This window comes from Vicugna pacos, chromosome 6 (assembly GCF_048564905.1).
Source record: "Vicugna pacos chromosome 6, VicPac4, whole genome shotgun sequence".
NCBI lineage: Eukaryota > Metazoa > Chordata > Mammalia > Artiodactyla > Camelidae > Vicugna > Vicugna pacos.
This window is the reverse complement of record NC_132992.1, coordinates 83,243,109-83,258,999: the sequence shown is the minus strand read 5'-3', so window position 1 is coordinate 83,258,999 and position 15,891 is coordinate 83,243,109. Positions and strand designations below refer to the sequence as shown.

The 15,891-nt window shown below is 48.4% G+C and overlaps 1 protein-coding gene across 4 annotated transcripts in view; it reads right to left on the bottom strand.

Annotated features, from left to right (window-relative positions):
* The window catches only part of TDP1 (tyrosyl-DNA phosphodiesterase 1), a 75,728-nt gene that overhangs the window by 14,474 nt on the left and 45,363 nt on the right, over positions 1-15,891 (bottom strand). For all 4 annotated transcript variants that reach the window (XM_072963588.1, XM_072963586.1, XM_072963589.1 and 1 more), the window contains one exon: positions 10,676-10,778. In XM_072963588.1, the coding sequence (XP_072819689.1) occupies positions 10,676-10,778 (103 nt within the window). The remainder of the gene's footprint in view (positions 1-10,675; positions 10,779-15,891) is intronic.

Sequence of the window (15,891 nt, the reverse complement as noted above, 5' to 3'; positions counted from 1 at the left end):
TGACATTTTAAAGATGAGCAGGGCTTGGTCAGGTGAATGTGGAAATAATAATGTTCCAGGAGGAGGGAACAGCATCTGCAAAAGCAGCAAAGAGCATGCGTGTTCCAGAAATTAGAAAAAATGGTCAGTGGGACACTTGACCACTTATTTCATAGGCTTCAATTTCCTTATTTGTAAAATCAGAATAATAAGCTCCTGGATAGTATCACATTAACGTTTCTCATGTCAGCACCCAGCGCAAGTCTTGGAGCATGATTGGTGTTTAAGCAATGCTGAGCTACAAAACCGGAATAAAAGCACCTCTGCCCTGCTTACTTTACAGGTGTCTGCATAGAAGCAAAGGCAACAACGTGCATGAACGTGCTTTGTGCACGTGAAGACCCACAGGAAGGCATGGAGTGGCACCACCTACCAAGACGGTGGTTAGTAACGCAGCGAAAGACAGCATGGGATGGACACCTGGCAGAAAAGGAAGAAATGACCTCTTACCAGTGGCAGGTCAAGAAAAGGCTCTGTAGAAAACATTTCAGTTTGGCCTTGAAACATTGGCACAACTTTGATAAACAGAGAGCTGGCAGGAGACAACATGAGGGGGAGACTGGCATGACCAAAGGCAGAGTCGGAAAAGCACAGAGCTGACATTTCAGGGGGATGGTGAGTGAAGCACGCAGAGAAGGGAGGGCTGGGGAACCCTGGCAGGGAGCATGACAGCCAGGCTGGAGAGGGCTGTGAATGGGAAGCAGTGTGGACAACTGCGGCCTGTACCTGTTTAACTGGGCCCAGCTCCTGGCCATAGTGACTCAGGAAGAGCAGGTGGCCCGAGTCTTTCTCTGGGGAGCTCACCTGGCAAGGTGTGAGCCTTGAGCTGTTGCTGGGGACGGGGTGAGGGCAGGGGGTGTCTCATGTCCTTCAAACAGAAGTGGACATCAGAGGAACTGAACCCTGATGACATGACCCTTGCCCCTGGATTCAGCCCCATCTGCAGCAAGTCTGAGCTGGTTATCCTTCTCTTACAACCCAGGGTGTCACAGGACCCTGGCTGAGTGATGCCTTTACTTTGATACATAGCGAGGAGTTGCAGGTTTTTGCACAGGGATGCTCCACGGTACAGGCAGACTGGCATGGGCTGGAGGACAGACCAGCCCAGGAGTTGCCAGAAGACCAAAGGCTATTGCAACAGGACGAGAGACGGACTAGAGGTGATACTGGGGATGCCAGTGTGAGCATCAGCACGACAAAGGCCGAGATGGAAGTGAGGTGAACTGGGATGAGAAACCAACAAAAAGTGGATCTGAAAGGGACTGATGGAAAACATAATAAAACTCAGGGACATTTGGGTGCAGGGCGGAGGAGGAAGGGAGCAGGCAGACCAAGGGCTCGAGGAAAAGGCTCTGCAGCTCTCCCTCCCCCGTACCCCTCCCCCTCATCGGAGGGCTGCTAGGCCACCTCCTGGTCAGCACTGCTGTCCCTCCTCATATCTTATCTTCAATGCATTCTGGATCTGAGGATAACTTTGATAATCTTTCACTTGTACATCACTTACTTGCTGTGTAACTCTGGGCAAGTTACTTAATCTTTCTCAGCCTGGGTTTCCATATCTATTAAATGGCTATGGCGAGGTTAAATTATTTAGAACAAAGACTGGCAAGTGGATGTGACCTAGTATAATCTAAGTATATTGTGTTCTCTATGATATAATTGCTCCTACTGTACAGAGGAGGAAACAAGTTTGGAGGTTAGTTGCCCGAAGCCGCATAGCTATTATGTGGCCAGGTCAGAAACTGAACCCCACTGTTCTGATTTGGGGTCCCATATTCCTTCGACTAAGCAAACAAAATGGTCTCAAATTCACTCACCAGGAGCCAAGACAGAGGAAGGATTCCTTGAGAACTACAGAGGCAACATTAAGGCAGACCAGGCTGGGATGAGCCGAATTCTGGAAACCTTGGTTCTTGACATTTTTAAAAAGATGCCACTTTAATTATCAAATACTTTGTGGAGTTTCAGGTAAAAATGACTTCCCTCTTCTTTAGCCCCTGGCTTGCCCATCTTATTTCTTAATGCACACAGCGGGGGGTAAGTGCTGAAGGCTAGACCAGATCTGATGCCCCATGGCACCATCTGTGTTATCTGACTTCCCACACAAGCAGCTTTGAGCCATCCATGTCTGGCAGGAAGCAATACGCTTTTTTCTTGAATGCCATTTCCTAACCAAATTATAGGGTATTTTATGTATAAAAAAAGTACCACTTCCCCCTTCAATCTGGATGTCAAATAATTTGAGGCTGTCTTCTAATTATCATCATTTATATATCACAGTGGTATCACTTGGCATTCTACAAAACAGAGGAAGGCACCCTCCCAGGCATGGACACTTAAAAGACAGTTAAGACAATACATTTATAAAACACCAGGTAGAGGGTGGACATGAATCACACATGAGAAATTACGGCTTTTCCCTTCATCAGCTTTGGGACGGAAAGAGCTGGTTCTCACTGTGATGGATCAGCTTTAGCGGCTTAGCTCAATCACAGAGAACAAGAAGCATGCTCAAATTTCAGTTAGAGATGTAATTTATTTTTTAGCTGCATCTATCTGAGTAGCATCCTCAGGCAGTAAAACCCTAGACAAGGTATCAAATTTTCCTGGGTAGAACAGCAATGGCATAAAGAAGAATAAAATAATGCCATTTGCAGCAACATGGATGGAGCCGGAGATTGTCATACGAAGTGAAGTAAGCCAGAAAGAGAAAGAAAAACATGATACCACTTACCTGTGGAATCTAAAAAAAAAAAAAAGAAAGATAAAGGAACTTATTTACAAAAGAGAGACAGACGACAGACTCAAAGACACAGAAAACAAACTTGTGGTTAACAGTGGGAAAACGGGGTGGGCAGGGATAAATCAGGAGTTTGGGATTTGCAGATACTAACTACTGTAATAAAACAAACAACAAGGCCCTACTATATAGCACAGAGAACTATATTCAATACCTTGTAATGACCTATAAGGAAAACCAGAACATGAAAAAGAATATATACATGCATAACTGAATCACTATGCTGTACACCAGAAATTAACACAACATTGTAAATTGACTATATTTCGATTTAAAATAAACTGTAATGGCAGACGAACCTTCTAGAAGGAGCACATTTAATCAAAGATGGACTGACCAACAAGGAAGTGAGTTATGGCTCCCTTGTCCTTCCTGAAGGCAGTGTATCATCACCCGCGAGTGTTTCCAGGTAGGGGCTTGTGAAAAGCTTCGTGGAGGAGGGTAAACCAAGCAGAGTCGAGAGGGATGGGTTTTTGAGAAGCAAAGAGCTGACTGTGCGAGCGGGCAGGAGTGCACTTCAGAAGTAACAGTGCAACATCACGGGGGACATCACAACTGTGGTTTACTTGAGACGCAGGCTCCACCTTCCACCTTCTGCTGGCTGCTTGTTGACATGCTGCTGCTGTCACTGAACCGCAGCCTGGGCTCAGCACTTGCTTGGTCCCGGGCGCTGCCGCAAACACCTCGCAGGTAACCACCCTTAATTCTCAAATGATCCTATCCTGTCCCCATTTCACGGCTGAGAAAAAGGAGGCCCACAAAGTAAAGTTAACAGGCCCGAGTCTAACAGCCCGTAAACAATCACAACCAGCTCCATCCTCTTGTCATTTTGGTTCCTACGGAGCTGAGGTCCCTGAGTTTTCACGCTCTGCTCTGGGGAAGTTCTCTTTCTCGGTCCTTGGAACCTCTCCGTGTGTCCTTCTATATCCTGTCTCTCCTCTTTCTGAGTTATTTCTGAGCTTCTGACTGAGCACAGAGCAGGCGCAGAAGACTACACAACCAGCGAACGGCAGCTGCTGCTCAGCCCGCCTGCCTCGCCCGCACGCGCCAGGGAGGGAAGAGGGGGCCGGAGCTGGGAGGCAGGCTGCTTCAGCTCACTGTGGACCTGGATGCCACACAAGGACACTCACTGGACATCATCTCGTGGGCCAAAGGGAGCCACTGAAGGTTTAAAGGCGGAGAAATGCAGATCCTGACAGGTGGGCAGAGACATAGCTTCAGAAGGACGGTGGGAGCCAAGGAGGGAGACACGGGATCAGTGAGGCCAGGCAGTGAGAGACAGTGACCTGCAGTGGCCGGGCAGACAGGATAGGAGGTGACAACTGAATGTGGGCGGGTGAGAGGCAGGATTGGAATGCCAGACCGTGGCTTTATTAGCTGAGTGGGAGAACAAGAGAGGTTACAAAGAAACACCACTTGAAACAGTGTCATCCAGCGGCAACCTCCTGGGAAACCCTGGGAGCCCCCCCTCCCCCCGTCCCATGGGCGGGGCCAAGGCAGGTGGTCAGAGCTAGTGTGGGGAGGATGGGGGAGGCTGCAGGTGGTGGCTCTTGTAAATTTTATGAGTTCTACCAGTCAGAGCCACAGATATAATACCGCCATTTCTGGCAACAGAAGGACAATAAAAAGGTTTAACCAGAACAGAGAAGAGAGAAAGTCGAGACCTGAAGAATGAAAGTCCTTGGGGATTTGGTTGAAGCAGTTTTGACTCCAATCACAAGAAAGAGAACCTGCCATCCCAGGAGCAAGTGAACCGGGGCTCAGCGGGGGCTGAGACGGCTCTCAGACAGAGGACAAGTGTGGGGGTGCTCCGGCTGCCCTCACCTGGGGAAGGAGATCAGGACGTTGGTCTATGATTCTGAGATGGTTTATGCATTATTCCCAGAGGTAGGAGGAGTTCTAGAGCACCTGACAAAGTATGTGCTCAATAAACACCAAAATGCAAGTTCAAAGAAACAAAACTTGATCTCCCTGAACCACTCACAGACGCTTTAGGGTTTGGGATACAGCTGCTGGTGTTTGAAATCATTAGACGATCTTCCCTACATGGAGATTTTTCTGAACCTAAATTAATTAATCTAATCTAAAAGTTAAATACACCTACATTAAGGGGATAACTCAAAAAAATTATAAAATTCAGAATTTGATGTTAGACCTCAAAAGAATTAAGTCTTCAATTAAAATGAACATTTATTAAGCACCTACTGTGTAGCCACAACAGCCAAATGTTGGCTACACAGTCCAATGCATCTCGACATTAATCCCCAAAGCTCCCGAAAGTGTTCCTAATCACAGGAAGAGCTACTGACTCCAAGTCTACAGCAAGGCAGGTTGATCCTGACACAGTGTTTACTGATTCATTCATTTAAAAAGAACAGAAAAAAATGAGATCAAATCAGGAATTGGTTAACAGGGACTTATCATCTTCCAGATCAATCCCAGAAGTTACAAATGGCATCATTATTAAGAAGGGGAAATGCAGGAGCCCCATCCTTTGCAGTTTTTAAGCCAGAGTGTCACTTCCCACGGCCGCTGGTTCCTGAGTGACAGGTCCTGATGACGGCTGGGGGAAAGGAGAGCGAGGCCAGGTTCCTTCTGGGTCACTGACCGCTGACCGCCTCTGCAGCATTTAAGGCTATGCTGTTCTGGGCACAAAACTTGACTGTGTGTAATGCTGGCCTCAAGTCAGAGTTCAGGAACACAGAGACGGGGATGGCCCACTGGGGAAGGACAAAAGGAGCAACTCTGGCTGCTGATAACTCAGAAACGTGGGCGTTTCGGACACGGAGTTCTGCCTGAGAGTCACAAAGGTGGGCTGATCTCAAGAATCTGGATTCTGGAAGATGTCCAGACAGAAGAATGACTGCAAAACTGGGTTTTAAGTAAATCTTTGGCCAACGTGTAACCACACATATCAAAAGGTATATCTTGATGATACCAGAGAGAGAAACCTAAAGAAAAAAATACCAGGCCTCATTTTACAACAAACTGCATTAATGTCAGTGACCATTTTGAGATTATGGCCAATAAGGAAAATATTAAGACATTAAATGAATACACATGGATTGGCATTTGTAAATAATGCAATAGACTCCAGTGAGAGAGTCTGTGTGTGTACATGTTTTAATTTCAACAAAACAGCTACAGGTGAGCTACTCCATACTGCAAATTGCTTATGATGAGATTAACAAACCTATTTAAGCACCTGCTACACCCCACACCCCCTGGACTAAATCCACTCCACGGCCACTGTTTGCACAACTGCTCTCCCCACAGGAAGGGCAGAGTGCACCCTAGGAGCTTCAAGGGAGCAGCATCAACTACCAGACGTTTTACTGGGAGCCTCCTGTGGGCCAGGCCCTGCGTGAGAGCAGCCCCGGCCTGGTCAAGGACACAAGTGAGTCAGCGATTACAATACCCGGGGCACATGAAGAGCTCCAGGTTCTCGAAGGCCGTAGGGTGCAGAGGAGGGGCACCTGGAGTGGAGACATGAGCACAGGTGGGGTTGAGGGCCTCGGAGTGTCATTCCTAATACAGATTGAGGCTGGTGAGAAGGGTGTGTGGTGGTTAACTTTATGCGGCAACTTGCCTGGGCCGTGGGATACCCATATAACTGGTTAAACATCACTCTAGGTCTCCGCATGAGATTGATACCTGAGTCAGTGGACTGAGTAAGGATGATCCCTCCACCCGCAATGTGGGCGGGCACCATCAGTCAGTGGGGGGCCCGAGAAGAACGGAAAGGCTGAGGAAGGGCTGCTGGGCGGGGATGGAAAGCCTGGGCTCTCTGGTTCTCGGGTCTTCAGACTCGGACTGGAACTACGCCACCAGCCTTCATGGGTCTCTAGCTCATAAATGGTAGAGATTGGGACTCCTTGGGCTCCAAAACTGTGAGCCAATTCCTCAAAGTAAGTCTCTTTCTACATATATCTCTATACTGTTGGTTCTGTTTCTCTGCAGAACCCTGACTAACACAGGGGGGCCTGGCTCAGAATGAGTGGCAGTCGCTCTGGGCGGCTGGACCACAAAAGGCCAGGAGTGAGAGGGAGGAGGGCAGGCCCGAGTAGCCAGGAGTCAGGGCAGGAAGGGAGAAGCAAGTCACGCTAAAGAGCCTGGCTTCTATCCTACAGGACTTGAAGCGGATGGGCAACCCAATTTGTGGTCTACACACATTCCAGCAGCCGGCCCCGAGCAGCTGGGAGGTGGTCTAGGAAGTGGGCTGGGAGGCCACCGGAGCAGGACTTGACATGCCCTAGACAGTGGCAGCAGGGATGGCCAGAAGTGACAGACTACCAAGCAGTATTCAGAAGTCAAGAATGACAAGGCTTGGTGATTAAACAGATGTGGGGGAGGAGGAGGAGTTGGGGGTGACTTCCTACACCTTGAACTAGGACAGCGGGGTGAATGCTAAGAGTAGTTCATTAATAATCGGAATTTCATAATTGTATGGTGTAAGTGATGATGATTTTGATGATACCTGCAAGGCCCTTATCCTCAAGTACCCTTGAATAATATAAAGTACACTAAAATCATAATTGGAGGTATGTTTCATAAGATTCAAATCCTCTGAAAATTGTCCTGATAAGACCACCAGCCTTGCTTAAAAAACAGGACTCTGACCCTGTGGCCCAGGTCCACCTGCCAGCCCCTTCCAGGCACATGGTACTGTTTGATGTTTCTCAAATACAACATGCACGGTGCCCTCTGGCCGGAAGCCTTACTCCCCTGATGGCTGGTTGAGCTCAGACTCATTTTTCAAGACCCAGGCCAGTCACCTCAATGAAGAAGCCTTCCCCAAGCCCCCCGGGCAGGCTGCACACTCCCTCTTCTGAGAATCTTTATGTTTTGAATGCCCCACACCCCAGCTCTCATCACACACTGTAACAATTCGAGTCTGTTTCCTTAACTTGCTCGTGAGCTTCCTAAGGACAAGACTCCACCTCCTCCTGTCCCAGGGATTGCCAACGAGGGGGCCCGAGGGGCCCGTGGGCCGCCTGCACAGGAGGTCGTCCCAGGCAGCCGGCACGTCCAGTTACGAGCCCGGGCGCAGTGAGGAGGGAACCACAGAGGAGCTGTGCTGGGCAGCCCCTCCTTCACAGGCCAAGTGTCTCATTCTGTGGTCCTCTAACCTCGGCAAGATGACAAATTACCTCCTGGCACAGAGCTTCAGGTTGCCCTCAAAGTTAAAACCATAAATGTCAATTCCGTGAGGGCCTAACAAAGGTCTACTACTTTTCCAGAAGCTCCTCGTAAAAGTAGGTGACACAGATGACACATACTAGCTTTAGGACAAAGCCTCCTGTGTTGCAAAATCCCCTTGAACTGCTTTCTCCAGATAAAACACTCATCAACCCGCTTACGGTGAAACCCCCGGCAGTAAGCACTGACCTCTTGCGTGGCTTCCGAGCTCACAACAATCGCCCCTCTTTCCGGAATCAGGCCCCTATCAGGCGATGGGGGTTGGGAAGGACAGAGGCAAGGCATGGAGGGCAGACCCACGTTTGCACGAATACCCACTTTGAGCTCTCTGGGTTCTGCTCACTCAGGCCAGGTGCCTTCCTCACAGGTCTTGGCACCCAGCTTGCACCTCGGAAGTGTCTCAAACAAGGTGCCTGTTTCACTTCTATGACCTTCTTGCTCAATTTGACTCTTGGCTCCTTGGGAGGCAAGGTCAGATAATAGTGTACTGTCCAAACGCTTAATTTTAGCACTTTGCCAAGTCATCTATGATTCACTGAAGGATATGACCATCTGCCCAAATGGGAAAATGTCTGATGACAGGACAGTGGCAGTTTGTGGGTCCTTTTGGTGCTGTGGAGGATGCCGGCCCTAAGTCACTGTTCCAGGATCTGTGTGCTGAGACATGCCAAGGAATCGACTGATGGAGAACCCGCTGCCTTAAAATGTCAATTACACAGTCACCCCGCAGGGCCTCCCCTTGAATCTGCTGGCACAGCACAGGAGGGGTGGAGCCCATTTTTCATATTCTTGTCTAATGGTCTCTAAAAATAACTAAATCTCTATTTTACCTAGAATGCACTAGAGTGGAGCTTTTTCTTATTTCAAAAGTACAGAATAGGAGTCTAGCAAAGAGTCAATTTGGGGATTCTAAATGATTACATCCATTCTTCCTCTATTAGCCTCCCCTGCAATGTACAGTTGGAAACATTTTTGGAGGCAGAAAATTAGCAGCTTAAGAGTGCAAAGGTCCTGGAAGTGCAGTATACTCTTCTATTATCATTTTCATGATGAGGGATCAGGTCAGAACAGTTAGAAATGACTAGAATTTTGCAAATGCTGACACCAAAAGCGTAACAAGAGTGACACAGAACTTATTCCACTATTTAAGTTATTCTGGGAGATAATTCTAGCCTCAGTTCAAAGCTACAGCCACTATAATCACACCAAAGGACTGAGTATTAATACCTAGTGTTGTGAATTTACTGCTTTCCTAAGATACAGCTGAATAATCACAGAAGGATCAGTGAGACAGAGGTCTGAGGGCCGGATCCCACTCCGGGGTGGAACCTTAGGGAGGTCACATCCCTGTCTATGGAAACCATCCGCTGGCGGGGCTACGGCGGTGGCGATCTTCAGCTGTGAGCAGCTGTTTGCGCAGGAAAGAAACACAAAGTGCTAGAATCTTATGTTCTGCCCTCAGGAGAGGCCCCAGGACAGTTCTGCGGTGAAACCCTCTGAGAAGGAGAAAAGGTCAGGTGATGATGGCCAGGGGAGGAGAGAGAAAGGGAGAAAGCAGCTCCTCCCCAGAGCACGTGAGAGAAGGAACAGGGAGGAGGAGACTGTAGGGCGGGACGGGGCGGGGCGCTCGCCCTGAGACCACACCCACACGTCACAGGTCCCGGATTTGAGTCTCAGGACAAGCACCTGGCATTCCCCTGGCTAAACCTTCTGGTCCAGCCCCAGTGGTTTACCATGGGGCTGCATCATGTGTGCGTTTAACTATAAACCCAACTATAGCAAGCGGCAAAGAAGGGAAAAGAAAAAGGCACTGCGCATCACATCGTGTGGGCAGCTGACGGCATCCACCGACGAGCCTGAGCCCAGAGCAAGGGTGGCGGTGAGACGGAGGCCAGGGGCCTGTGTGCTGCTGAGAGAGGGAATGGCTTTGGGCCAAGAGGGGTTCTAGTGTTTACTGAAACATACAGCTTTTACAACCCAGTCCCTACATGAAAACTAGCCCCTTTGGGTGTTCAGCTGCAGAAACTGCGCGCTGTTCTAAAGCCAGGAGTCAAGCTGGCTGCGCTGGACACCTTGACAGAGACACACGGCTTCCACTGCGGTGCCTTCTGGGGGCTTACCCGTGAGTCTGATAACACGTGCCCTTTGCGACCCCCTGACCTCCTCTCCAGCAGGTGCTGTGAGCTCCCCTGCCTCCCTGGGCTTGTGGTCAGGCCGTTTTCCCCCCAGCTTCTCTACTGGCCGTGAATCCTCAGCCTCCCTCCACGGCCCTCAGAGGGCGGTCTCCAGTCCCCCAGGCCTAAACTGTCGGGCATTTGGCTGAGTCATTCCTTTGGTGACTTGTCACTTACCACCTTGAAGCAAATCTTCACATCCTGCTTCCCAATCTTATTTAAACATTGCTCTTAACGTCACCCAAGTCAGTATCTTCCATCACTAACCGGGTACACCTCCTGAGAGCAGCGATCCTGTGCTCCCAGAAGAGCCAATGTTGAATGAACTCCCCGGCTGGGGCCGTGGCTGAAGCAGGGGCCCCAGGTTAGACCCCGGGCAGGTCATGGAGACTGAAGGAAGGGAACACACACACCCACTCCGTTTCCCTGGTGACCAATCTGGCAGATTCAAGCGGGCACTTACAAACGCTGACGGGAGGAAGAGGACCCCAAGCTCGTAGGAGCGGATCATCAGCTGGGCGCCGTTCTTCTCCAACGCTCCCCAGGCGGCCTTGGACAGGTTGGCACTGTGGAGACAGGGACAAGGAATGGGTTGACTCGGGAACATTTCAGCGCGGGTCACACTTACGCAGCCGCGAGAGCCTCAGCCAGTGCGTTTAGTTTCTTGCAGAGCTGTGCTTCCGGAAATGGAATGTAAACCCTGCTGTGCTATAATCCTCAACATTTATCCAACTGCTAATTAGAGCTACAGCTTCACCCTCATCTGCGTTTTCTCCTGAGGGCACCTGTGAAAATAATTATCCTTCCTCAGATTTTTTTTCTTCTCTGTCCAAAACCCTTTTTCTTTTTTACAACTTTTGTAGCTCCTGCGAGGATGTCCGGTTTTGTTGCATATGAAAGTAGCACTGCAAGTCAGAATCACAATGAGGTATCACTTCACACCTGTCGACGGCCATGGTCAAGAAGGCTACAAACAACAAACTCTGGTGAGGATGTGGAGAAAAGGGGACCCTAGCACATTGTTGGCGGGAATGTAAACTGGTGCAGCCACTATGGAAAACAGTATGGAGGCTCCTCAAAAAATTAAAAATAGAACTACCATATGATCTGGCAATTCCACTCCTTGGTGTATATCCTAAGAAAATGAAAATACTACCTTAAAAAGATACGTGTACCCCAATGTCATAGTAGCATTATTTATAATAACCAGGACATGGAAGTAACCTAAGCGTCCATCAACAGATGAATGGATAAGGAAGATGTGTGTGTGTGTGTGTGTGTGTGTGTGTGTGTGTATGGTATTATCAGCTATAAAAAAGAATGAAAATTTGCCATCTGCAACAACCTGGATGGACCTGGTTGCTTATGAAGTCAGACAGAAAAATACTGTATGTTATTATTTACACATGGAATCTAAAAACAGAAACAGACTCACAGATATAGAGAACAAACTAGTGGTTATCAGTGAGGAGAGGGAAGGGGAGGCACAAGACAGGCGTAGGGGATTAAGAGGAACTATTATGTATAAAATAAATAAGCTACAGAGATATATTGTACAACACAGGGAACATAGCCAATATTTTGTAATAACTATAAATGGAATATAATCTATAAAAATACTGAATTGCTATGTTGTGCACCTGAAACTAATAATATTATACATCAACTCTAATTTTTAAAAAAACTATGTCAGTATCATCTTACAGAGTGGTATCTTAAGCTTCACATTCCCTTTTCTGCCTCTGTTTTTGGCCAGGGAGTGCTAATCTCTATTATCAAAAGAAAACAGCTTCAAGGGCACATTTGTATCCAGAAAGAGTGTGCCTTTAGAATCACGTTTTATGTGGGCAAAGAGATGTGGACATGGCTAAAAAAAAAAATCACACGATGCAGCGGGAGGAAGGAGGCTCGACCTTGATGGGCTGGGAGGCACCAGGATGGAAGCAGGACGCGCAGGAGCTGAGATGAAAAAGCTCTGAGGCTTCGACTTTAGCAGCTCCCTCCTGCAGCACATCAAGCTGAGCGCTCTCATCCACCAAGTAATTAACACAAACCCACTGGAAACGTTTTCAATTAGGCTCACCCAAATTCTATTTCATTTTTAGAATGGAGAGTAAAACCTCAGCTATTCAGCCCCTTAAAAGCCTGACTTCATAGATAACGGAATTTAAAGATTCATTCACTGGAGTATCAAGTATTCTCCTGAATCAAGGGCTGGAACTGCTGTCTGGGGAGTCAGAGTCAAGGAGAAACAGGTATCAATAAGGTGACAAGAACAATCTCTGTTCAGGGTTCTATGGAAACAGACAAGGAGGAATATAGAAATCAGAGCTAAGGAGGCTCCTAAGCAGTAACTCCAAAAAGTGGAGTGTGTTTACAGACCTCCCTGCCTTCCTAAATGGACCACACTGAGGACAGGGATGCCCACGAGCCACAATCACGAACATCACAATCTGTGCTGTGCCGCTGAGATGTAAGACGCAAAGGAAGTGGGAAGCTGACCATAAAGTGATATTATGACTCTAGAAAGAAATGTTTTCTTAAAAGTCCAAGATGATAGCCTGCTTCTATTTCTCTCGCCTGTGAGTAATATGAAGTGCCCTCCTGGGCAGAGACACAGGTTCAGTGGCAAAACCAACCAGCGGGCGTGGGGTGGGAGCAAGCTTCCTAGGACTATTTTCCAGCTCTCTAGGTCATCATCGCCTTTCTGGTAACTCCCTCAGCTTGTCGGCCTAACGTCACAGGCCAGAGGTGCTTTCTGGAGGGCTTGTTCTTATTCTTCCGTCCCTAGTCACGTTTTCCTCAATCACCCAAGATCTCAGGGCTTATTCCAAGGGAAAGATCACGCAGACCACGAGGACACCTTCAGATGGTTTCCTCCAGTCTCTCCTTCGTATCTGGCTTCTACCAGAATTCCAAGCGTCTGGAACCTTAAACTCTATCTTTAATAATGAGAGACTAAAAGTCTCTTGCAAGCTATCTAGGTGATAACTCTATATTCCTTGAATAGTTCTTTACACTCTGAGGACCCTTCGGATCACTAGTACCCAGGGCAGCCAGGAGGTGGGGTATATATTTCTAGACTCCAACTGCCCGCTGTGTGTGGATGGGCACCTGCTGGTGTCAGCAGAGGCGCAGTGACACCACAAGGCTGCTTACAGCAAGCTCTTCTGCTCCTGAAATGCTGAAGTTCTAAGTTCTCATCTTCTCCATCCAGGACCTACGTCCACTGCCTGTCCTGGCTTCCCGCTGTGGCCACTGCCGCTCCTCAAGGTCAGGTCCACTGTGCTGGCCTCTCTGCCCATTCTTCCACTTCCCCTGTGTCTCCTGCTGGCCTGAGCTGCTTCTCCCCCAGTGCTGGGCTTTTCTTCTGCTGCTGTTGCTGCTGGGTATTGGATGTGCTTCATCACTAAAGAGGGTTGGGGTTTGAATTTACTTTGTGTTCCCTGGGGTGTAGAACCCTTGGAAGTTGGAGAAGTCTGGAGGGTAGGATTCTGGAGGTCCAAAGTGGTACTGTCCACCAGACACTCCACCCAAGCCACTAAGAAAGTAATGGTGAATAAGACAGTGGATTCTGGAGGATGGAGGTGTGTTAGTTATGGTTCAACCAGAGAAACAGAACCACTTCAGGTGTGAACATGTGTGTGTATATAAAATATACAGTACGTATAATTTACAGGAATCTGACGTCAGGTAAGTAACTGTGGGAGCTGGCAAAGCAGTGTCTGTATTGCAGCTGGAGCTTGAAGTCTGTAGGGCAGGCAGAAGCCAGGGAGGGAGAATGCACAGTGGAGGATGGCAACAAGCTAGAGCCCCAGGCAACGAGCTGAAGCCACGGCTACAGGCCCTTTGCCACACAGCTAAACACACACACCTGGGGAGACCCAGGGCCAGAGAAGCTGCAGGGGGACCCAGGGGAGGATGGAGCAGATGCAGGGTCAGCTGCTGACAAGGTGAGCCAGCCCAAGCGACGACCTATGGGCTGTAACAACGCTGCGGCTTCATATCCACCCTCCAAATCCCCACGAGAGTCTCCTTTGGGGCCCGTCCTAACTGGAAACATACAAGAAAAGGGATTCTGCAAAGTGTGGCTCAGCCCAGGTAAACTGACGCATTACAAAGCCAGCACAGGGTAGGGTGTTGTTTCCCCAAATCCCCAGCTAAGCTGACCAACAGTCAGTTATTTGGCTGGGTAGTTTGAGGGCTCCTTATGGAAAAGGAGCTCAGGTGCGGTGGATTCTCTGCCTCAGCTTAGGGAGCGTGGGTGTAATCTGAGATCTAATCTCAGCCCACAATATGGGAATTTTGTCTGACAGTTTAAAGCTTTCAGAGTAAATATAAACTAATAATGTTTAACAGAGTGGGAGGGTATAGCTCAAGTGGTAGTTCAATTCCCCAGTCCCTCCTCTAAGAATAAATAAACTTAATTATTCACCCCTGCCAAAATAAAATAATACAGTAATACATAAAATGTTTAACAGAGAACTCCTGAAAGAAAGCTTAGCAAAGTACAGGAATGCCATGTAAGGGACATGAAGAAGAAAGGAAGGTCAATGTGGAGAACAGATCCCTGGACCCCAACTCAGGAGAGAGGATTTCGCCCCAGCCACACCCAAAGGCACTCCTCTTCCTCCCAGGCCTTAGCTTCCTGTCTCTATGATGAGGGATTTCAGCTGATGAGGTGAAAAATCCCTTCTCGGATGATAGTCTACAATGACCAGAGATGCCCACCCTCACATCTAACTAGATCAAGCCCTCGACCTATGAAAGCCAACCACAAAGATAAAATCCACTCTAACGTATTGGGGTAACAGCCACACAAGGAAGGAGAAGGGAGCAATGAAGGTGACTTCTGGGCCAGCCCTGCTCCGTGCACCTAAAAGCCTAGAACGTGGTGACAGCAGTAGTATCACCTGCCACTGCCAACCCCGGCCTGAGCACCAGAGTGGCTGATGGAGTTTACTTTCAAGATTCTGTTGGAAGGTGTGTGAATCCCCGAGGATGCCTGCTGCTTTGGGAAGTGTGTCCGCTGATACATTTCCCTCCATCGTTGGCACTTGATCTAGGCAGTGGCCGCCCAGAGTGCAGAGATGCCTAACAGACTGAGATTTTAACCACATGTCCTAGAGGACGGGGGTGGGAGAGCAGATGCTCTCACAAACAGATGCAATACACAGAATGTTGACAGCGGAGGTGAGAGAGGATGTAGACTGAGCAGCTGGGATGACGAGGAGGGATAATGACTAACTCGAGCTCATGCCACTGTCACCCTGCCCTTAAACTCCCCAGCCACATGCCTGTCTCTCTCTCGCACACTCAGACACACACACACACACACGCACACAGGCATGCACTGACACTGAGTCACCATCTACTCTGCATTTGCTGTAGGTTTTCCTGCATTGCCCTTGGGCTGTTCCTTTTTGTACTGAAAAATATTTTCATGAGGAATATGGAAAGATATTCTCCCTGCAGAGGATTCATGTTGTATATACGTATATGCAAGGATATAATCTTTAATTTGCATGGATTCTGTCACATCTCCCTCTAAAATATCTTTACTATTTAGACTATCTTAGACATCACCCACCCTTGTAAGAGGCTCTTTTCTTGGATCCTTGAGAACACTCAGTGGATAGTATCCATGAAAATGTTTGCTAATCTAATAGGCACAATGTA